Source organism: Psammomys obesus, unplaced genomic scaffold (genome assembly GCF_907164565.1).
Source record: "Psammomys obesus unplaced genomic scaffold, mPsaObe1.curated_primary_1811, whole genome shotgun sequence".
Lineage (NCBI taxonomy): Eukaryota > Metazoa > Chordata > Mammalia > Rodentia > Muridae > Psammomys > Psammomys obesus.
The window spans coordinates 29,198,108-29,221,294 of NW_026596073.1; the positions used below are offsets into that span (position 1 = coordinate 29,198,108).

The window sequence follows — 23,187 nt, forward strand, 5'->3', positions numbered from 1 at the left end:
TGTGTCAGTGTGCCAAGTTGCTGAGATCACAGGCTCAAGGCGCCGGGCAGGACACACTGTACTGGGATGTAAACTCTTCCTTTCAAAATAGCAGTCTCAAGGCTGCAGAGATGGCTCGGTGGGAAAGAGCACTGGCTACTCTTCTAGAAGACCCCGTTTGGCTCCCAGCATCCACGTGGAAGCTCACAGTACTCTCTGACTCCACCTAGTTCATGGGCACTAATACCAACTTCTGCCCTCTGTGGGCACCCTTCACAGGTGGCCTTGGAAACATGCAGGCAAAATACCCCCACATCCCACATAAAAAAACCAAACAAACGCAAAAACAACCTCCCCCAGCAGTCTTGGGGTGGAGTTCAGGTGTGGGGTTTGAATTCAGGCACTCCCTCACATACACGCTCACCCCCCACCCTCCCAAAAAACAGTAGTATTTATCAAAAAAATATGTAATTAGTTATTTACATTGACAATTGAACCACTATACTCAATTTTTCTTATTTGCTTGAAGTGTTTTCTAATGAGTGAAATTTAGGAGGGGAAAGGATATACAAAGGAAGAATACAGCAAACTCCAAAAAGACATTTATAGCCATTGCTGGCATCATTTCCCAGATGTCCCCTCATTACCTTTTCAATGGTTCCTGTCATAGGAGCGATGGTACCTCCCCGAGTTCCTTCTGAACTCACTGGAGACAAGTACTTGGGTACGGGAATGCCAATTTCAATACTGCCTTCCTATACAAACAGCAGACATAGAATCAAGATCTTACCCTCTCATCTCACTAGTCCACCTGAGGGGTTGATAGTTTCCAAGTTATTAGTAACTACTTGTTGTCATTGACACCTGGGCTCTAATAAACCTTAGGGATCTCAACAGGCTACCCAGCCTTGCTCAGCCTCATCTCCCATGACACAAAGGGAACGGTATAGATGCCTAACCGGGGATTAAGAATTAAGAGGCAGCAATGCAGGTGACTCGACGGTCCCTTTCTGGAAGTGGTTTTTAGTGACATTCTTACTATGGAGCACAGTTTACAAAAAGAACTATACACTTACACACACACACTATGCCTTTAACTGTCAAAATTCTACACAGTAGGTAGGCTTACTAGTCAAGTGACGGATGGCAGACCCAAAGCCGGGAAAGTGTAATCGTACAAGGTCACACAGCTGCTGAGTGGCAGGGCCAGGGATTGATCCAGGACAACCTTACCTTCTGTGTCCTGCCTCCCAGCCTGGCACTCTTACAGCATTTTTGGCTACAGAAAGGAGGGGCAGGGAAAGCTGGCCTGTTCTTGACTTTATGCACAGCTCCAATCACTAAAGCCATTTCACCGTAAACACCGGGTCTTCATACGGTCCCATCTCTCTGATGGACAGTCTACTCTCCTTTGGCTAGAGGCTGAGGACGCACTGGTCATCAGGCTCTAAAACAAAGCAAAGCCAAACTTGTCCTGGCTCTCTTGATGATTGCCAAGCCTATTCGCCTCCCTATTGCCAGCAGCAGCCAGTCCAGACTGCTTTTCCCGGTGGTCACCTTTTCCCTTAACTCCAGGATGAGTCTGAGTGAAGTATTAGAGAATGCCAGCACTGAGAGCAGAGCCTCTGACAGGGAGAGTGTAAGCATTTCTGAATTCAGGAAAGACAGCTGTCTTGTCTAACAATGAGAGTCCGTGGGAACAAAACATAAACAGAACTAGAGAAGGTAGTGAAATGCTTCTGGTTAGTCAATTCCTTCCCCCCAAACCCCAAGGAGGATATCACCAGACCTAGACGTGGTAGCCTACACCCAATCCTAGCACTCAGGAAACTAAGGCAGGAGGATTGCCATGAGTTCTAGTCCAGCTTGGGCTGTAGGCCGAGACCTCATCAAAAAAAAAAAAAAAAAAAAAGAAAGAAAGAAAAGAAAAGAAAAAAGAAAAGGTAAGAGTGGGATACATCACCATGGAAAACAGGTAGATAGTGTTGTCCAGGATGATGAACTTGGATTTCCTGGCTACTCCATCAACAGAGGACTTCAGGTAGGAATAGCCTCCCTCACTGCAAAGATCCCCAAGGACTCGGAAGGTCTTATTTTCAATCTGGGGGGAGAAAGGTCTTTAATGTAAATGACTGTGCAGAGTTAATAAACTCAGGACGTCTTCATCGTTATCAATAACAGTTTCAAAAGTAATTTTTTTCAAGGAACCATGTAGAACCCACCTCCCTGCAAGATTTCTAACCAGAACAGTTTTGATCTAAACAGCAGTAAGATAATAAAAAAGCTATACGTTATCCATGTCAGCATAATGCTACAGATGAAAGCTCATTCGGAAAGAATAGTGATAAAAATGTCTAATAAATGTAGGAATAAAAGGGCTGGAGAGATGCGCCAGCAGCGATGGGCGTGCGTCGCTCTTGCGGGACCTGAGTTCACGATCCTGCACCCATGTCAAGCAGCTCACAATTGCCTTCAGCTCCAGCTCCAGGGGATCTGATGCCCTCCCTGTCCTCCCCAGGCAACCTCCCTCAGTTGTACTTACCCACCCTTTACATTCACATAGTTCGAAACACAAACAAACAAATAAATAGAAACCAAACAATTATTCAGCTCATCTGGCTATATTCCACGCTGGTACTCATTTCTGAGTTCTGAAGTTCTCCTGTGCCAAGGTCAGTGATAAAACAAAGCAAGGCTAGAACGCAGTTAGACGGCACATCTTCTATCTCACCAACACACAGATCTGACCCGTGGGCTGTGGACATGATCTGTAGAGACAGAGGAGCTGGGGACTGATCACAGTTGTCCTGCTCTGAGAGGCTGTGCCAGAAGACAATCTATGTCTCAAGGGAGTTGGCAAAAGGACACAGCTTTCTGTTTTAGAGAATATATACAAGGAAGAATTTCCTTCACACACAGAAAATCTGTTTAAATCTACATTTTTTTCTTTTCGACTCCTAACATGTTAGTATAGAAGTCTGTGTGCGTTCTTTGATTTATTAATTTTTTTTATGTACGAGTGCTCTATTTGCACGTACACCTGAATGCCGGAGGAGGGCACCAGATCTCATTATAGCCGGTTATGAGCCACCATGTGGGTGCTGGGATTGAACTCAGGACCTCTGGAAGAACAGCCAGTGCTCTTAACCAGAGGCGCCGGTATGAAGCACAGTGCGCATAGCAAGGGCAGACTTCCCTTGGCTCTTCTGAAGCTTACACAGAGAAAACTGCTGTGTCTCAAAGCATTGGGTAGTACTGGTAAATCCATTCTGTAGAGTTTGAAATCTTTCAGTTCATATTAAAAATGATATTATTTACTGAACTTATAACTGACTTTCTACATTTTAACACCCTTTTAAAGAGCCAGGCAAGATGGCCCAGTGAAGGAATGGTGACTGTCACCAAGACGGATGACCTGAGTTTCATGTTTGATTCTCCAGGACCCATATGGTGGAAACAAAACCGACTCCGGTGAATTTGTCCGCTAACTTCTACACAGCTCTATGACGCATGCATGACCGCCGCCGCCCTCTCTCCACAAACAAATAAAGAACAAGAACCTTCTGAGCAGGTCACCTTGCCAATAGACTTCTTTTAATGAAGGGCTAGCGTAAGCTTTACTCCGGAGCTTTGTAGACAATGACTTAAGTTTCCTTGGGTTTTCCAACAGCCATTTGGAGAGACTATAAAATCAAACTGTCTTCAGAATAAAACCAATATGCTATCTGGCTTTTTAAACATTCCCCCCCACGAGTATAGAGTACAATTCTCTAGAGGCCACTGAACCTCTGAGAATGTTACACTTCACGATGACTAGTATAATGGGCACCTGTGTGATCTCAGGTTTTTGTTTTCTTCCCACAACTCAGCAGCAACAGCAAAACATCTGGATTAAAATATAGATAGGCAAATGTAAAAAAAATGAAAAAAATTCCCCAAAAGGACACACCAGTGGCCAGTAAGTATACACACACACAAAGAAAATAATAAATAAACAGAAAGGAAAAAAGAATAAGAAAAAGAAAAGAAAAAAAAAGCCACTGTCCTTAAGTCACTTATAACTCAAAGCATCAACACCTCACCACCTCATACCCATTAAGACGGTTGTTATTAAACAACAAAAAAGGTGCAAAAAATCACAAGTACTATGGCCAGGACGTAGGAGAAGTCCTGTGCCCTTGTGGTGAGAATGCACAGTGCTGCAGCTGCTACAGGAAACTACGGTAGTTCCTCAAAAAGGAAAAACAGAATTACTGCATGATGTAGCAATTCTACTTTTAGATACGTACACAGACAAATTAAAACAACTTTGAAGAACCATCTGTGCATACCCGCTGCTGGAGCATTTTCACAATAGCCGAACGTTGGAAAGAAGAACCCTCTGCATCCACAGATGAGTGGGTGAGGAAAAGAGAATGTATGAAAATTATCGACCTCCGAAAGGAAGTTGTGATGCTTGAAGACATTATACCAAGCAAAATACTCCAGCCACAAAAGGACAAATATGAAAGTATCCCATTTATGTCAGGTGCCTACAGCAGCAAACTCACACAGAGGCAGGAAGCAGAACCGTGGTTCTCAGGGGTAGAGGGGAAGACACTACAGTGCAGTGGTTCTCACCCTTCCTAATACTGGGAGCCTCTAACGCCATTCCTCATGTTGGGGTGACCCCCACCCACAGAATTATTTCTGTTGCTATTTCTTAACGGTGTTTCAGATGGTCTCAGGAGGCCCCTGTGGAAGGGTCGCTTGAACCTCTGCTGTAGGTGCTTCACAGGCACAGAATTTTAGTTTCAAACCATGAAAAAACAAAACGAACAAACAAAAGCCTTACTGTTGTCACACCAACTGCCTTCTAAATATTTGTGTTCATGCCACTAGATAGTGCTACTCTCGACCTTTGGTAGACATGCTCCTTTCTGCATTGGCTACTGGCTGACGCCGAGACTTAACATGTGGCCAGTGGGCTGAGAGTGAGAGCTCTGAGTGCTCGCCCACAGATGGGTATCTCCGTCACCCCCTCCAGCGCCCAGCATCGTGGAAGAGGGGGTGGACAGGAGATATACATCAGCAATAACGGCGACAACAGAACAGGATGAGGAGGTGTGCTGTAAAACACGGCAGCCAGACAGGCACAGATGTTTGTGATCATGAGCACACAGTGACTTCGCAAACCTGCACAAGGCCTGCTCCAGACTGGCCTCGGAAACATTCAAGCCTCATGCCTCGCAGGGGAGGAGGAGGAGGAGAAGGAGAAAGAGGAGGAGAAGGGAGCGGGGCCACTGGCAGTTAATGGTTGCTGGAGAAGGGGTATCATCTTCTTAAGCGGTGTGACCAGCCGGGAGTGGCCTGTGCTCCAGCAAATAGCTCCCTCTCCATGCTTACCCAGGCCACCCTAAGCAACTCAGTGGATTAAAACAAAGTCATGAAAGTTGGAGACGACCAGCTGGGGAAAAAAGTGTTGGTTGGGGAACAGGGGGAGGGTAAGAGGGCAATGGAAGAGGGGATGTGCTCACAATACATTGTATTTATGATGGAAATTGTCAAAAAAAAATAGAGGAAAAAAATAAAGCTTTTGTTTTTTACTTTTAAGCAGCTCTGTTGATGGATGGTGGTGACCGTTACACAACAGCGTGAATGTATTTGTGCCACTAAGCTGTCCATCTAATTTTCTTATGTTTTCTAATAGCTCTCTGTACTTCTGACCTCTCAAAAACCTTTAAGTGTGTACAGAATTCCCAAGCCTGAAGATCCAAGGGCTGCTCTTTTGGTGAATGTGTGCACATACCTGAGGGCCTTATTACCTGTTTAACTCAAAGCTATCCTTTTTTGCTAAGTTTTTATGCTTAAAGGAATCACAGCCAAACTGAGCAAACAAGTCAGAAACAATACAGGCGTGATTCCTTCAAACTGCTTTGAAATAAGAGCATGTGGCACTCTCATGACAGTTACAATAGTCAAAGGCTTAAGGGAAATCTGAGAAGGAAAATTAACCATATACAATATGAGAGAGATAGGATTTGGCTCTGAGCCACAGACCCAAACTATCAAGACTTACCTGCATGTCATATGACCCATCGTGGTTATATGTTACAGCTATGACTACATCTTTATGGAACAGGGAAACATTGAAGAAAAAAAAAAAGAGAGAAAACATTATGTAACAATGGTGATGACAAAATTGTCCCTCTCAACTTTAAGTTAGTCAGCTATGCAAAGAAAAGGCAACATCTTAACTCCCGGGGATACAATGTTTTTTCCTGGCAAAGTCCGTGACTGGGTTCAGCACAGCTGGATTGGCAAAACTTTCTCTTTGGAAAATGGACTTTTAATAATTCACATATTTTCGCCTACACACAAAAGCTACAGTGACTGTGCAGAAAATGTAACCAACCATCTAGCAAAGAGAAGGCCTGCTTTGAGACTCAAATCTACCATCTGATTACCTCTGTGGCCTTGGCTAAGTCATTCTTTCTGTGTGCTTTCATTATCCAGCCATTAAATGGGTCTGGGAATGTAATAACTGAATAAATGTGAAAGTGGTTAAAAACTGTAATAGATCATAAGTATGTAAGAAATTGTCATGCTGTACATGAATATGGAATTGGGTGAAGGCTCTTCTTCAAGTTGGAAATCAAAAGGTATTTCCACATAGTACCTACAAGGCCCTGGGTTCAATCCCCAGCAACAAACATTGCTGTGACCAGAGTTATTCAAGTTAACACCATTTGAACTCTGGAAGTCCTGGCATCACCGAGATGTTTCCAACTTGGAATGTTTTTAATCCTGATCTTCTCCAGATCCTGCTTAGTTAGTTATGCCCTGAATGATACTGAAACCTTGACATGAATATTTTAGGCTCATTATTGTCCCTTCCTGTCTCACAATCCCCATACTGGCATGGCTACGGTCTCCTGCCATCCAGCCTGAAGCTCTTTAGTCTTGCCTTGTGCTATGTCTTCTATGTCCATGGGCAGCAGCTGGCTGCCAAGTTCTTTCCTTCCAAAACCTGTCTCTTCCTGATGCTCTACCTGACCTAGGCTGGCTGGCTCTGAACACCTTCTGAGCCCTCCCTGCTTTCCATCAACCCTTGCAGTTCCATATGCAAATTACTGTCCTGGTAATGAGGGCCCAGTGTCTCAGCATTGTTTTCTACCTACCTACCCATCTGCGCACGCGCGCGCACACGGGCACAAAAAACGATTTATTCTTCTCAATATCAATCAGCACAGCTGTTTTCAAAAGTTTTACACCGACTGGGTGGAAATTCTCCACTGTTTGTACTATAAACATGCTTTACATCTTTTTTTCCAGGAGAAAATGCCTTCAATTACACCAGATCATTTTTTTTTTAAATTACAAAAATTACAAAAAAAGTAAAAGTGTTTAAATGACATCAATGCAAGTGAATTATGGTAAAGATTTGATTGTAATTTCACAGATTTATATATATAAATATGCATATATGTTATGTTTTATATCTCCAGATATTTTTGTTTCCACCAGAGAATCTTGACCAGCTCATTACACACTTAATAAGGCATGGAAATTCCGTGGGTATAGTGTTATATAAGCATGCATTAAGTGGAGTATGGTGTCCAACCCAGGCTTGAATTATTTTTGTATGACCTTTGGAAAATTACTAGTATCTGAGCTTTGTCCTTGGCTAAAGGAGATTACTTGTTGACAACAAAGGTAGTATTACTAATAGCATGGATCCTGCTGGCCTGCTCTGAACAGTGCAAATAAGAACTATCTCTGGAAAATGTTTAACACTGTATCTAACGAGACATTCTCAGATTTTGGAGGCTGCCTTACAGATGACAGGAGTAAATGCTCCAGCCCAATGACAGTGGCTAACCACTTACACTGTGGGGTGGATGGGTATTTGCCAACTTCCTTGGAGATCACCCAGTGGGGTTCTAGTAATGCCCATCTAGGCTAACAGTGACATAGCAGTCACAGGGCAATCAGTTTGCGAAGAGCGCATTTGCTACAGAGGAATGCTGTCTATGACCTAAAGAGCCAAGAAGCTCCTGCTCCGCTCAGAGAAGGGGGTGACAGAGCTGGCAGCAAGCCGCTCCAGCCAGTAGGGATGCATCTACAGGAGCTGCCACAGTTCAAGGATACCTCACTTCCTCGTGTCCCGCATACTTCACCTAGTCGGGCTTCTCATGCAGACTGTCCTGGAGCAGAAGGGACAGTCACTGGCTCTCAGAGCATTCTGACCTACTGTGTCCTGCCTGGTCATGATTCCTTAACCATCTACTGGCCCAGGCGCTAGCATCTTCTAATTTAGTTAAAATGTCAGTCTCTATGTTGAGCCTTCTTAAACTAGTAAATAGTTAAGAAAACAAAAACAAGACCGCCTAACCGGAAAAGTGTTAGGGAAAAGCATGGAGTCAGTAATCAAAAGCCGTGGGCATCCATAATGCTCCACCCTGAGTGGCCTTCAGTAAATCACTCTACTTTCTGTGCATCAGCATCCACACATGACTCCCTCATTCCCCTCAGTAAGCTCTTGTGGAGATAAACACTCATAAGATGAGACATATACTAAATGATAGCTCTTCAGTGACCCAAGCCACCCGATCTCAAAGCACTGCCTGAACCTCTGTCTCCGGCAGTTCTGAACACTGTTTTCTTAGCTAAAAGCAATGTTCTCTGAGCAGGAAAACTGCAAGGGCAATACAAAGAACAAAGAGGAGAGAGACCTTGCCTCAAATCATACCCTGCTCATCTCACTAATTCTTTGACATGTCTCATTTCAGTTGTTTGCTAGGTATATGTCTTATGGCATATTTTCAGAATACTTAAAAGCACAGAAGTGGGGAGAAAATGTACACCACTACCCCATGACCCGGAGCCAATCAAAACTCACAGCTGACCGAGCAAGACCAGGCTGAAAAAGCTGTTTGGTTTGATGTGCTGTGTTCCTACGCTCAGAATCTCTCTCGTAATGAAATATTACTCACCACTTTTGCCACTTCTCAGAGTCATGTTTCTGGTGTAAGAGAAATTCAGTCTTCTCCCACTGCTGAATGAAAACGGAGAGAAGTGATCTAGAAAAAATTTAAAATACAACAACAAAATTACAAGTATCAAGCCCCCCCAAAGTGTAGACTTTACAAAAGTGCACAGAAATGATGGGTCCTCGGTCGGCCGCTCAGGCATGTATCCCGTTGTGGATACTCTCCCTTATGTCTCAGAGACGTTTATATGGGAAGTTCCAGCTTCTCTGGAGGACTGAGTGTCTGTAATCAGCTCTGGTCCTCTGTGACACAGAGCTCCCATCGTGCCCCAGCCTCGACCACTCACTGTTTCCCTTTCACTGTGTCTCTGTGTCACTGGTCCAGCTCTCTGTGCCGAGGCACACACACTCTGCTGGCTACAACCCAGGGATTGTGGTGTGATTAAGCTGAATCCATTTAGTGTGAAGCCTGTGATTGTGATAGTTATAAATTTGAAGAGCAAAGGAACAACGTGAGAAGAGAGCACACAAATGTAAAGACAGAGTTGCGTTCTTTAAGCTTTCAATAGAACGATCTCGAACAAATCTAAAAACCAAAGATGCTACCAATTGAATCCTATAGGAGGCATGAACATATCATATCCTGGGGCGAAAGAGATGGTTTAGTAGTTAACAGCAGTAGCTGCCCTTCCAAAGGGCCAAGTTCAATTCCCAGAAACATGGAGGTTTACAACCATCCATAGGTCCAATCCTAGGGTATCTGATGCCCTCTTCTGGCCTCTACGAGTACTACATATAAACCACCAATACATATAAAATAAACCAAAAATGAAAAATTAATATAATAGTACTAATAAAAGATAAATAGTGTGCACTTGTGATAGATGAAGAGTTCTTTTCCACACAGAAAAACGCCTGCAGAATCAGCCACTGGAAGCTGAAAAGGCAAGAATGACACGCACACAGAGAAGCACGATTCTTGCTGACTCAGAGAACACAGCGAGGGAAGAAAGGAGTGCTCTGTACCTTGCGTGTGAAGTCCGAAGGCGCTGGTCATATCTTTCTCTTTGAGGATGAGCCCCAGAGCTGCCTGGCACACAGACTCCTTGTCTACGGTGCTGTGAGTGGGCAGCAGCTCCCTGTGGTGTTGCGGGATAAAGTCAGTGTGTACATTCCCAGCTTCAAACTCTGGGTGGCCAGAGAGCCGGAGCAGGAAGTCCACGTTGGTGCGCAGGCCGACAATCTGGGAGGAGAAGCAAAGCCAGGTTCCGCTGACTTCAGAGAACAACATATTCAGGAAAGTGTCTGCTCTGTGACCAGCTAAGGGGTCATGTGCAGAAAGGCCACACTCAGGGTCGCTGCATAGGTTATCACACATCTGGACGCACACTTCAAAATGTAGATGAACAAGAGAACCCAGATGCATGATGTGGTATAGCAGGAAGGCTTAACTGTCTCATGTTAGGAAAACGATGAATGTTAAGAAAACAGATAGGAAATTTATTTGCAAGAGACCAAAGATTGTTAGTTAGAACATTCCATAAAATAGGGTGACTGCAAATGGAGGCAGGATTGTGATATGGGAGGAGGAACAAGAACAAACGGCCTGAAAGGAACTTCCTTCCAACACTAAAATCCAAAGTTTATTCATGGATTTAAAAAAAAAACAAAAAACAAAAAGGAATAACACAATCTGCAATTCACCTCAAAATAAATAAATAAATAAAGGATTAAAGATAAAGGTAACTATGGCCTTGGGTCATGAATTCATTCTCTCGCTCACCCAGTCCTTATTTTATTTTACTGAGCAGGTTTAGGTGCTAGGCTCTGACACAGGCTTGAGGGATAGCAAGAGGCAAAACAGATGCAGGCCCTGCCTTCATAAGGCCCAGACTGAGGCTGACCACGGTGACAGAGAACATCAAAGCGTCCCGCTCTAAACGGAACACCAGGAAGTGGACCCTGAGGAGGTGAGCAGGACTGAGGATGTTTAGCACACAGTATGTGGTAAGGATTCTCTAAAGGAGAAACAAGAGCCCTTCTCTGCGCTGGTGCACCGAACGATAGCAGCATGATCACAGTGCTGAGAGCCATAGAAACCAGGGATTTTACACAGATTAATAACACAACAATTTCAAATCATTCAGCATATTTGGCAAATAAACTCTGCCAAATGCATGAAAATGAAGATGATAATGATGATTTGGAAGAAAACTGATTCAGCTCACCCCTAGAGTTGGCTTTACTTATAGAAGACTAGGATTTCACTGAAATGCAGTACTGACATTAGTGGTTTGTTTTTTTTTTTTTCCTTCATTTTCCAACTGAAACAAAGAAGTGCTCAAAGCCTGCACTCGCCGATGTTTGGGGACTTGCCCTGTGCAGAACTGTTTCATGTGTGACATACAGGAAGGCAGGCATGAGGTGCCCACACCAGGCCTCTGGCCTCGGCTCACTCACGTTGTACTGTTGAAGGCTGTACCTCAGTTTCGACAGGGCTGACGGGCGATCTGGGGCCCACACAACGAGCTTTGCAATCATGGGGTCGTAATGAACCGAGACTTCATCTCCTGGGACAGAAAAACATTGTAACCTGTTAATGCCAGAACTCTGGGGAATGAAGCAGGGCCGAGCAAGATATTCTTCCTGTCATCCCATGCCCAGTCTTCACCAATTCCTGCGTGGCAGGTGCGCTGAGCAGAGTTTTACTTTCAAGGAAACTGAGGCTCAGAGGATTTAAAAACTTGTTCAAAATCTAACAAGGATTAATCATTGACAGTGCCAGGCTTTACCATGTGACGCAGTGACACACAGGCTGGCTTTCTTCATCCGGTCTTCTTTTTCTTTCTCTCTTTGGAGGTCAAGGCAAAGTCCTACCCTCTCATATTGAACTTATTTCCACTCCGAGCTTCCAAGCCTTCAGTTCCCTGGGCCCACAGGGCACCAGAGAAACCTGGATGTTGTCTTAGGATCTACTCATGCACACTGAGCACATTTACACCAACCCACCCAATCCCACAAAGTAATCAAATACATAAACTGTAAAACAAGAACACATAACGATAATGCGGTTAAAGTCTGGGCATGGTGGGGAGATCCATAATTCTAGCTCATTGGCAAGGAAAGGCAAGGGTACACACTTGAGCCCTGGAGTTTAATTCCGGTCTGGGCAATGCCGTATGTCCTCATCTTAGAGAAGAGTTTAATCGGAGGGATAGCTTTGACCTTATTTAATGTTACCTTGCCGTACTCCAGTTTCGATCCTTGTAGACATGTCTGCCTGAGGGGTAGAGAGGTGGACCAATGGCCCGGCCCCGGGCATGAAGTTATTGTCAGGATCTTCCGCATATATTCTAGCCTCAAAGGCGTGGCCCCGCACAGGGATTTCTTCCTGCCTCAAAGGAATCTTCTCTCCCGCTGCAATCTGGTAAGAAAACAGTGCTTCTTGTGAAAATGCATCTTTAAGAGTTGCTAAAGGACCTACAGGGCAATGCTTGTGGCTCATACATACCCCGTGGAAAACGGACATCTGCATTCTGAATGGCAGTCAACAAAAATGGTGACTGTCCACCCCTTTGAGAAAAACAGGGTCAGCTCGGGGATAATCTATTCATTATGACGGGTCCTGGAGTTTTAAGTGGAGAAAGCCCATTAGACGGCTAATTTCTAAAAACTGGTATGTAATACCATGAAAACTAACTTCCTTACTGCTAAGATACTGTTTCAGTTGCAATATAAAACTCAGTTCCTCACTCATCTTTATAAACACTTGGCATTTAGAATTACATTTACACCCATGAAAAAGGCTGTGAACAGATTAGCTATACTGTCATTTTCACCACCGTGTGAGTGACAGAGTAAGGCAGAAGGAAGAACTCAGGTGTCTGAGTGACCCCAGACCATAAGCTGTGATCATTCATTCTTACTAAATACTTGTCATTTCACTCCTCAGTTAGTATGACTTAGAAAAAACTAATGCAGAATATGTGGCCACTTCCTCCCTCTCTTCAAATTTTATCGAAAGATAAAAACAAAACAAAACAAACAAACAAACAAAAATAACCAAAAAAAAAAAAAAAACCCCACAGAAAAGCAATCTAAACACAGGAGAAAAGATTACAGGTAACTTCATATGACTCTGGACTGAAAAGGAAAAGAGACAAGCTCATTCCTCAGAACCTGCAAACAGGAAGGGTCAGGAACACAGTACAGAACCAGAGAGGAAATAACTACATTCAGTGTGTTTGTGGTTTCAGACCACAGTCTCTGTATCCATACTGACTGGGTTTAGTTTATCTCTACACTCATCCTGACCAGAGAAACTTCTCGAGCTTCTTACAGTCAGAGCCTGGCCACAGTAAGCACCACGGAAGTGTTTCCTAGTATCCTTTTCATTGCTATGTTTCAAAATGAAGCTTTTCTACTTACTCATAGAGTTCTTACTGTCTTCTTATACAAAAGAAAAAAGTGTTAGCCATACAACCCATGTTCTAAGACATATTTTTATCACACAAACTGTTTTCAAACTGCCTTATCTTTACTGGCTTTTTTTTTTTTTTCTTCTCCTTTTATTTTTTTTCTTTCTGAGACTGGCTTCCATCCAAGTCCAAGACAGACTGAGCTCAGCTGTCTGAACCAGAGAACCCCATTTTTAAGAAGTCTTTTTGAGCAGTGGGCTGTGGTGTGGCATAGCTTTAATCCCAGCACCTGGGAGGCAGAGGCAGGTGGATCTCTGTGAGTTTGAGGCCAGCCTGGTCTACAGAGAGAGTTCCAGCATGGCCATGATCCAGTCCACCTGCCTGCAGCCCAGGGCCTGAGGGGAGGTGAAGTTAATTGACAAGTCTGTGCTCCGAAAGTGCCAATAATATTGCAGCCTCAGATGCAGCTTTTTTAACCTTTCATTTTCCTGTCCTCATCCCAAACCACAGAAGTGAGTCACACCCAAAGCAGCGTAAAAGGAATCCAGAACGTGCTGTGTTCTCCACCCTGACCCTGTTTCTGGGGGTGCTGGGCAAGCTCTCCAGCACGAAGCGACACCCACAGCCTACCACTGCTGTTGCTCACCCTGAACTGCCACTCCACCAGGTCAGTTCCGGTGATCATCTCAGTGACGGGGTGTTCTACCTGCAGCCTCGTATTCATCTCCATGAAGTAGAAGTTGTGCTGTGAGTCCATAATGAATTCCACGGTTCCTGAAAGATAACGTAGAGTGGACGCACTTCAGCAGCGTACGATCAGCAGCACACTGAGATTGTCGATAAGGGGAGCTGGAAAGAGGTCAGCAGCTAAGAAGAGCACCAGACCTCCTCCACAGCTGTAGTTCCCAGCACCCACACATGGGGACTAACAGACATCTGATGCCCTCTTCTGGCCTCTATAGAAATGGCACACAGCCATACATGCAGGCCATGGGGGGGGGGGGGAATTTAGGGTTTAAAAAATACTTTCTATGATGCAGCACATTGAGTTTTACTGCTGAGGACTTCATTTATGGAACATAATTTGCATTTCATGAAGAAAACACCACATTTCTCAGCAGCAAATGAGTCTCAGTTTAGATTAGAGAACTGTATGAAAGGTAGCAACAGAAAATATCTTTGGAATCCTGAGCAAATGCTAAACCCAAATTATACACCAGTGGTACCCGTTGTAGTAATGATGGCATATTTGGACTGTGAGTTACTGTTCCAGCACACCTACCCCAGAAGCCTCACGCTGACGGCTCACCTCACTTGAACTCTGGATAAAGACGTAACTTTCCTCCCAGATTACTGTGGGTCCAGCAAGTTCTCTCTTGAAATACTCATGAGGGCTGGGGCTATAGCTGTCTAGTAATTTGTTATCTCAGGCACCCTGGGCCCTAAGTTTGACCTTCAGTATTGCTCCCCACCCGAAATAAGAAAAGCCCTTCGGTTAGGAACACACTGAAAGCCCTTTTCAGCTGTTCAGTGTCTAAGCTATATGCTGATACCAAGCCTACTGGTAGTGTGCTAAGAGCTGTAACGCTTTTCTAGTCGTGCTGGGGATGGATCCCAGGCCCCACTGAAGGCAAACATCCTTTAGTTTTATTAGGCTTAATTTTACACAATACTTTGATTATTTGAAGTGTAGGTGAGCTGATTTTGTCAAATGACTACAATCATATCAGCCTTGTAAGAAATGTCTGTCTATATAAAGGAAGACCATCAGAAAATAAGTAGGTGAAAGTACAATGAAACTCTTAATTCATTTGCTTTAATTGCTAGTTGATTTAGCAAACAGCTTAATATAACACAAAACAGTGAATATGATTATGTGTGTCTTCATATATATTCTTATGTAGAAATAAAGGGCATGACAACAATATCAGAAGGGACAAGAGGGATATATTAGAGATACCTAATTATTATTATTATAAAGTACCTATGCTTATGACATATGATAAGACTTTTAACATTTTTAAAATTTTTTATTCATTCATTCATTCATTTATTATTGTGTGTGTCTCTATGAGCGAAGACACATATATGACATGGTGCACATGTGGAGGTCAGAGAACAGCTTTTGGGAGTCAGTTCTCTCCTTCCGGTTCTGGTGGTTGATCTCAGATGGTCAGGCTTGTATGACAAGTGCATCTCACTGGCCCAAGACTGCCATATGAATGTGGTAGGATTAATCTGAATACATAGTGTGAGTCTTTTACTACCAGCTGATATGTTAAAGAATCACATAAAATGCTCAATTAAAACAATGAAAGTAACAGAGCTGAGCAGGGAAAAAAAACAAGAAAGAAAGAGAATGAGTGAAAGACAAAAATAAGAATGAAGAACAAAGGGAACAAATGGAAAACAATCAAAAACATAGTAGACATTATTTGAACTACTGCAGCAATCATTTTACATTTCAATAGTCCCATACCAAATAAAAGGCAGAAACTGTGTTAAGATAATAAAAAAGACCCAACTGTATATTGTCTACAAGAAACTCATCTTTAATTTAAAAAATTAACTGATTTAAAGTAAAAAGTGTAGAAGATACTGCATACAAACAATAAAGCAAGTAGGCTATTTCAGATGGATCATATTGCAGAGTAAGGAATGTTATCATGGATGAATAATAATATAAAGAAAACAATATAAAAATGGTAAAGGGGTCAATACTGCAAAATATATATCAATATCAAATACCTAACAATATCAAAAGACATGTGGCAAAAACTGAAAACAAGGAGAAATAGGTGAATTCATCACAGTAGTTGAAAAACAATAATGTTCTATTAGATTGGGCAGATCCAGCAGGTAGATAATTTGCAAGGATATACATTAACTCCATCAATCAACTAGATAAATTGTTAGCTATGAACCACAACAGGAGAATATCTTCTCAAACTTGCAATGATTAGTCGCCTAGAATCATCGAGATCACCTAAAGGAATCCTGTTCTGGGCCACAGATGACCTCCTGATCAATGAGAAACAGAAATGAGACTAGAAACATGTGATCAGCCACTTGTCTCAGGAATAGAAGCAAAGAAACCAGGGAAGAGAGATTCTTGAAGCTGTGACTATGGGAAGGTGATCAATTTAGTTTCAAGCAGATACTTGACAAAACCCAGGCACACTGGAGAGCAAAGGACGAGAAGAGAGCTTTAGGCAAACACACCACAGTGCATCCCAGGGTAGGGTAAAGGTAAAACTGAAGGACAGACCAAGAAAGCCCAGTTAGGACAGGCTGCAGCACGGGGAAGAAGGGCAGTCTACACACACATAAGACACGCGACAGGACATTCCTTAGTGCGGCATGATGAGGGCTGTGTTGAGAATTATCTTGTCTGAGCTTGCTGGTTTGGGAGTCAAAGGTTCTAACAGTTTTCAAGCATCCACAGCCAAGGCTATCCGTATGCACTGGCTTCCATAGTGTCTCCACTCTTGGTAGATCTACAGAGAAGGCAGGTGGCGTGGGCTCCAACACAAAATGCACTGCACTGAACTCTACTAACCACGAGCAAAAGAAGCTAAATGACAGCAAGAAATAATCTGCAATTAAAGGCAACACTACACAGATGCATCTGTCAACGGGGATTGTCTCCACATAAACATGTAAGGATGTTCCACCTTCCCATATGTGAAATCTCAACATAGAAACACAAGAGATATGAGCCAGCAAACCAACAGGACTCCTCAAAAGTTAACACCCTAGAAAAGGACTCCAGAGACACTGCAGAGGATGATGTGCCCCAAAATCTCAAATGATTCATCTTAAAATCACCACCAAATTCACATGAGTAGCTGGAAAAGTTAAAGAACACATTATGGAGCATGAAAAAAAAATAATTCACAAAAAGAGATTCTGAAAAAGAACCAGAAATCTTGCAAATGAAAATTCAGTAAGTAAACAAACAACAACCACAAAAAGCTACAGAGTGGGGGCTGGAGAAATGGCTCAGTGGTTAGGAGTGCTGACTCTTTTACCAGAGGACCCGGGTTTCAGTTTCAGCACTCACATGCTGGTTCACAACTGCCATTAACTCCAGGGCCCTCTTCTGGCCTCTGAGGGCACCAGGCGTGCATGTATGTCTATGTACCACATCCTATAGCTAAAATAAATAAATAATTTATAAAAATCTCACACACACACACATACAGGCTTGAAGGTGCTCGCTCACCTGTAATGTCAGCATCAGAGAGGCTGAGGGAGAAGGATCACCACATTCGACCTGAGCTACACCATGAGACTCTTTCTCAAAAACGAATACAAACAAGCACACAAACTGATGATCCAAAGAATCATCATCAGTAGATGCGATCAAGTGAAAGAAAGACAACTAGGACTTGAAGACCAAGTCGATGGATTAAAACAGACTATAATAAAGAAAACTGTAAGACGGCACTGACCATGCAGGGCCTCTGTGGCCCCAGGGAAAGGGCACACAATAACGAAGGAGCCATGATATAGGTGAATGCTGTAGAAAAAAATGTGCGCAGTGAAACAACAGCAGAACGTCTCAAGTCTTGGGAAACCCAGACATCCAGGTACAGGGGGTTCTGTGAACTCCATCAGACATGACCAGAAAGGAACCTCTCTCTACATGTTCATTAAACTGCCAGAGCACAGACAACCTCAAAACAGCGAGAATGAGAAGTACCACATCAGCCATGAAGGAAATCCCACCAGGATAAGAGACTTCTTCACAGAAGCTCCGACAGCAAGGAGGGTATGGAATGCTGCATTTATGTATGTATGCATGTATGTTTGTATGTACATATGTATGTATGTATTTTTAACAAGGTTTCTCTATGTAGCCCTGGCTGTTTGGAACTCTGTAGACCAGACTGGCCTCAAACTCAGAGAGATCCACCTGCCTCTGCCTCCCAAGTGCTGGGGTTACAGGCCTGTGCCACCATGGCAGCTACGGAATGCTGTATTTTAAACTCTGAGAGAAAATAAACTGGCAATGGAGAGTCCTATCCAGAAAAACTATCGTTCAGAAATGAAAGAGAAATAAAGGCAGGCCAATACAGGCATAAGCTAAAGACACACATAGTTGATAACTCAGTATTATAATAGATCTATCTATCTATTTACCTATTTATCTATTTATTTAGTCATTTATTTGAGACACGATCTCTCTACGTAACTCTGGCTGTCTGGGAACTCACTTTGTAGACCAGGCTGGCCTCAAACTCACAGAGCTCTGCCTGCCTCCGCCTCCTTAGTGCTGAGATGAAAAACGTGTATACCACTATGACTGGCTTTACAGAAGATTCTTAAATGAATCCGTGTCCAAAGGTGGAAGCAACATTAACAAGCTTGAGAACAGGCGAAAGAAGGAAATTCAATTAGACAAATAGTCAAGCAAGTGAGAATTGGGTAAGATTCAGACACCGTTAACTCATTAAACCAGAAACTCCTAATAATAACAAAGCAGAAAGACATGAACACAGGATACTGAGAACAGCCAGAAGAAAACAACAAAAATGACAAGAACTGTTACATATTACTTGCAATAACCCTGAACATGAATTATTTTAATTCATCAATGAAAAGATTTAGAGTATCTGAGTGAATTAAAAACAAGAACCACCAATTTGCTGCCTCAAGAAACTCAAGCATCAACAAAAACATACATGGACTAAGAGTGAGAGGGTAGAAAATGGAAGTATGAGGAAATGGAATCAGAAAGCATGCAGGAACAGCTATGCTCATATTGGATAAATAGGCTTCACACAAAAATGCTCAAGAAGGATAAAGGTCATCAAGAAAAGGGACAATCCACTGTGAAAACATAAAACTGTAAACACACATGCATCAAATATAAAACAACCATTTAAAAATAAATGTGACAGAAAAGTGTCCTTGCGGTATGGTCAAGCATCTTTTGGGTACATGCCATGAGTGGCATAGTTAAGTAGAGCTATTCCCAATTTTCTGAGAGACCACCAAAATTGTACAAAGTGGTTGTACAAGTTTGCACTCCCACCAGCAATAGAGGAAGGAATGTTCCCCTTTCTCCACAACCTCACCAGCATACGCTGTCACTTGAGTTTTTGATCTTAGCCATTCTAACAGGTATGAGATAAAATCTCAGAGTCGTTTTGATTTGCATTTCCCTGATGACTAAGGATGAGCTATGAAAAACAAGGAAATCAAGAAATTTGCAGGCAAATGGAATGAACTAGAAAAGATCATCCTGAGTGAGATAACCCATAAGCAGGAAGACATACATGGTATGTAGTCACTTAAAAGCAGATATTAGCCATATAATGTAGGATAAACATGCTACAGTTCACAGACCCAAAGAAGCTAAGTAACAAGGAGGGCCCAAGGGACTTTCACTCAGATGGGGAAACAGAATAGACAGCGGAAGTGGATGAAGACAGGGAGAGGGTGTGGGGAAGAAAACGAGGGGGTGGGCCAATGACAAGTGTAAAGGAAGTGAGGGGCTTGGAGAGAAAAGAGAAACCGAGTGTGGGGGCATCTCTGAGACACGCTGGAGACCTGAGACAGGGTAGGCTCCAGGGAGGATAGGGGATGACTCCAGCTGAGATTCCTAGCAGCAGGGGACATGGAGATTGAGAAAGCTGCCTTCTAACCAGGCAGAACCTATAGTGGTAGGAGGGGAACATCAATCCACCTATAAACGCTGCTACCCAAAATTTACCTGCCTACAAGATGTGCAGACATAAAGACAGAACAGAGACAGAGGGACTATCTAACTCATGCCTGGCCCAACCTGAGACCCACCCATGGGAAAGAGCCAACCCCTGACACCATTAAGAACACTCTGCTATGTTTACAGACAGGAGCCTAGCATAGCCATCTTCTGAGAGGTCCCACCCAGCAGCTGATCGAATCAGATGCTGAGACTCACAGCCAAGCATTAGGCAGAGCCCAGGAGGTCCTCTGGAAGAGTTGGGGGTGGAGGCTGGGGATGACAGAAAGACCCCGAGGGGGCATGAATTTCATGAGGACCAACAGAGTCAACTAACTGAGGCTCATGGGAGCTTTTGGACATGGAAACACTAACCAAGGAGCATGCATGGACTGGGCATGGGCCCCCCTGGACATGGGTGGGCAGTTTGATCTTCATGTGGGTCCCCTAGTGGGTGCTGTCTATGACATGGACTCTTGCCTGCTTTCAATCACTTCCCCATAACAGGCTGCCTTACTTGGCCTCGGTTGATGAGGAGCTCAGTACTGATGCAACTTTATGTGCTGGGGTGGGTTGGGAGGCTCTGCTTTTCTAAGGAAAAGGGGAGCAGGGATAGGGGGAAGAGAGTGGAAGGGAGAGACCGGGAGGAGAGCAGAAAGGCAGCTATGATCAGTACATAAACTGAATATATAAATTATGAACAAACAAATAAAGGATGCAGGATGAGCGAGCCAGTCAATTACGTTCTCACATGACCTGAAAGTAGGACACGTAGGGAGGGGGAAGGAATTTAAGGAGGGGAAGAAGAAGGAAAGAGATAACTAAAGGGAAGGGTGAACACTCAAAAGCAGTAAATGTGGGAATGTCACAATGAAAACCCACTGATTTGTATAATATGCATTAATAGTTTTAACAATAAAAACAGCATCAATGGTGTCTGCTCTCAGAAGACAATGGTACTAACTAGAAACCAATATCAGAAATACACACAAAAAAGGAAAACTTTGATATTTTCTATTAAATGAAAATACAATTGAAATGAAGGGATGTAACACAGAAAATGCCCATGAATTTATAGCTGCAAACATATAAGAAAGGATGGAAAAAATACATCAAATTAGGTCCAGTAATACAGTAATATAAGTCAAACAATATAAATTACAGCAGAGGGTTAAGTGATGGTTCAGAGGTCTTGCTGCCAAGCCTGAAGCCCTGAGTTCAATCCCTGGAAATCACATGGTGGAAGGAGAAATCTGACTTTCAAGAGTCATCCCGAAATCCTCTTGTGCACGGTGACACACCTGCGTGCGTGAGCAGATTACAACTATCCACTTGCCTATGCTTACTGTAGCATTATTCCCAATAAATAGCAAAGCTATGGAGTCAAATGAGTGGACAAAGATAAGAGTGAGGCTGGAAAGCACATTTTTATAGGTCAATCGATTAGACTGGCTAATTAAAAAATATCCCCCCAAAAGGTACACACACACACACACACACACACACACACACACACACACACGCAGAGCATAAGTAACTATAAAAACAAAAATCTTAAAAAATTATAGCAAAGTTGGTGTGGTGGTGCATGCCTATGATTCCAGCACTCGGGGAGGCAGAAGCAGGTGGATCTCTTAGAGTTCAAGGCTAGTCTGGTCTACAAAGTGAGTCCGGAACAGCCAAGGCGACACAGAGAAACCCTATCTCAAAAAGCAAAACAAAACAAAACAAAAAATGAAAGAAAGAAAGAAAGAAAGAAAGAAAGAAAGAAAGAAAGAAAGAAAGAAAGAAAGAAAGAAAGAAAGGGAGGGAGGGAGGGAGGGAGGGAGGGAAGGAGGGAGGGAGGGAGGGAGGGAGGGAGGGAGGGAGGGAGGGAGGAAAAAAAACAAAAAAACTTATAGCGGGCTGGGCATATTTGGCAAATGCATTGAATTCTAGCACCTGGAGGCAGTCGGAGGCAGGCACAGGTTTGTGTGTTCCAGGCAAGCCAAAGCTACATAGCAAAACCTTGTCTAAATATATAAATAATAAAAAATAATATAGATACAGAAATCAGTGAAATTATAAACTCAATAGAGAAAAATGGAAAACAAAAACAGTTTCTTGGTCAAAGAATTTTTTGACCAGGCTGATAGAACAGAAGACCACAGAGGACAATGTCAGAAATGGAAGAACTTAAGCACAGGTCTCGGGACAATTAAAGGGAAAACTTTGTCTTTTCCGTATGGTGCTAGGGATTGAGTGCAGAGCCTTCCATGTGGGAGACATCTACTTTTTCCCACTGATCCGCACTGCCAGACCTAAAGAAATATTACCAATAAGTCTTTGCTCATGAACTCAATAATTCAGATGAAACAGCCCAATTCCTCAGAAGGCACAATAGGCCATCGCACAAGCAACTGACAATGTGGACAGTCTCTTTCTCTGTCACATTTTCTCTCTCCCCCAATTCCAGGGGATCAGCATTCTCTGCTGGCCTCTGTAAGCACCAGACGCACACAATGTACACACATACATGCAGGCAAAATACTCACATCCATAAAAATAAGTCTTAGGAAAATGTAAAAACAACAACAACAAAAAAAAAAAAAACCACACACACACACAAAAACCCTGAATCAGTTGTTGAGTTAACAATACAGGAGAACAGCAAAATTGGAGGAGTAACAATACTCAGCTTTAAGACTTACTATAAAAGCTGCAGTTGAACTAAGAGTGTAAAGTATCGCTACTGAGCAGATGAACAAATCGAAGGACTAGAAAAGCAAGCCTAGCTGTAGGCAAAGGGGTACAGGCAATACAATGGCCCAAAATCTTTCTGTATTGTTGAGTTGATATTTGGGGCCCTTTGCTTCTTAATATAAACTTTAGAATCAGCTTATTGATATTCACGAAACAACTTGCTGAGAAAACAGTACTGGAACAAAAACACTGAGAAGGAAAACAAAAAAATCTGGACACAGATTTTATATTTTCACAAGCATCAACTCAAAACAGATAATATGTCTAAACAGAAACTTCAAAACTACAGCCCTAGAAAAAAACATGAAAAAGCATCTAGATGAACTCGAGTGTAGAAATGACATGTGCACACACTAAAGGCGTAG

The 23,187-nt window shown here is 43.0% G+C and overlaps 1 protein-coding gene across 1 annotated transcript in view; it reads right to left on the bottom strand.

The window, feature by feature from the left end:
• Positions 1-23,187, bottom strand: part of Mccc1 (methylcrotonyl-CoA carboxylase subunit 1) — a 45,982-nt gene that overhangs the window by 9,485 nt on the left and 13,310 nt on the right. The window contains exons 10-17 of the mRNA XM_055625994.1: positions 14,015-14,142; positions 12,191-12,374; positions 11,411-11,520; positions 9,977-10,193; positions 8,955-9,041; positions 6,038-6,087; positions 1,943-2,080; positions 627-734 (exon numbers count right to left, since the gene is read on the bottom strand). Of these exons, the coding sequence (XP_055481969.1) occupies positions 627-734; positions 1,943-2,080; positions 6,038-6,087; positions 8,955-9,041; positions 9,977-10,193; positions 11,411-11,520; positions 12,191-12,374; positions 14,015-14,142 (1,022 nt within the window). The remainder of the gene's footprint in view (positions 1-626; positions 735-1,942; positions 2,081-6,037; positions 6,088-8,954; positions 9,042-9,976; positions 10,194-11,410; positions 11,521-12,190; positions 12,375-14,014; positions 14,143-23,187) is intronic.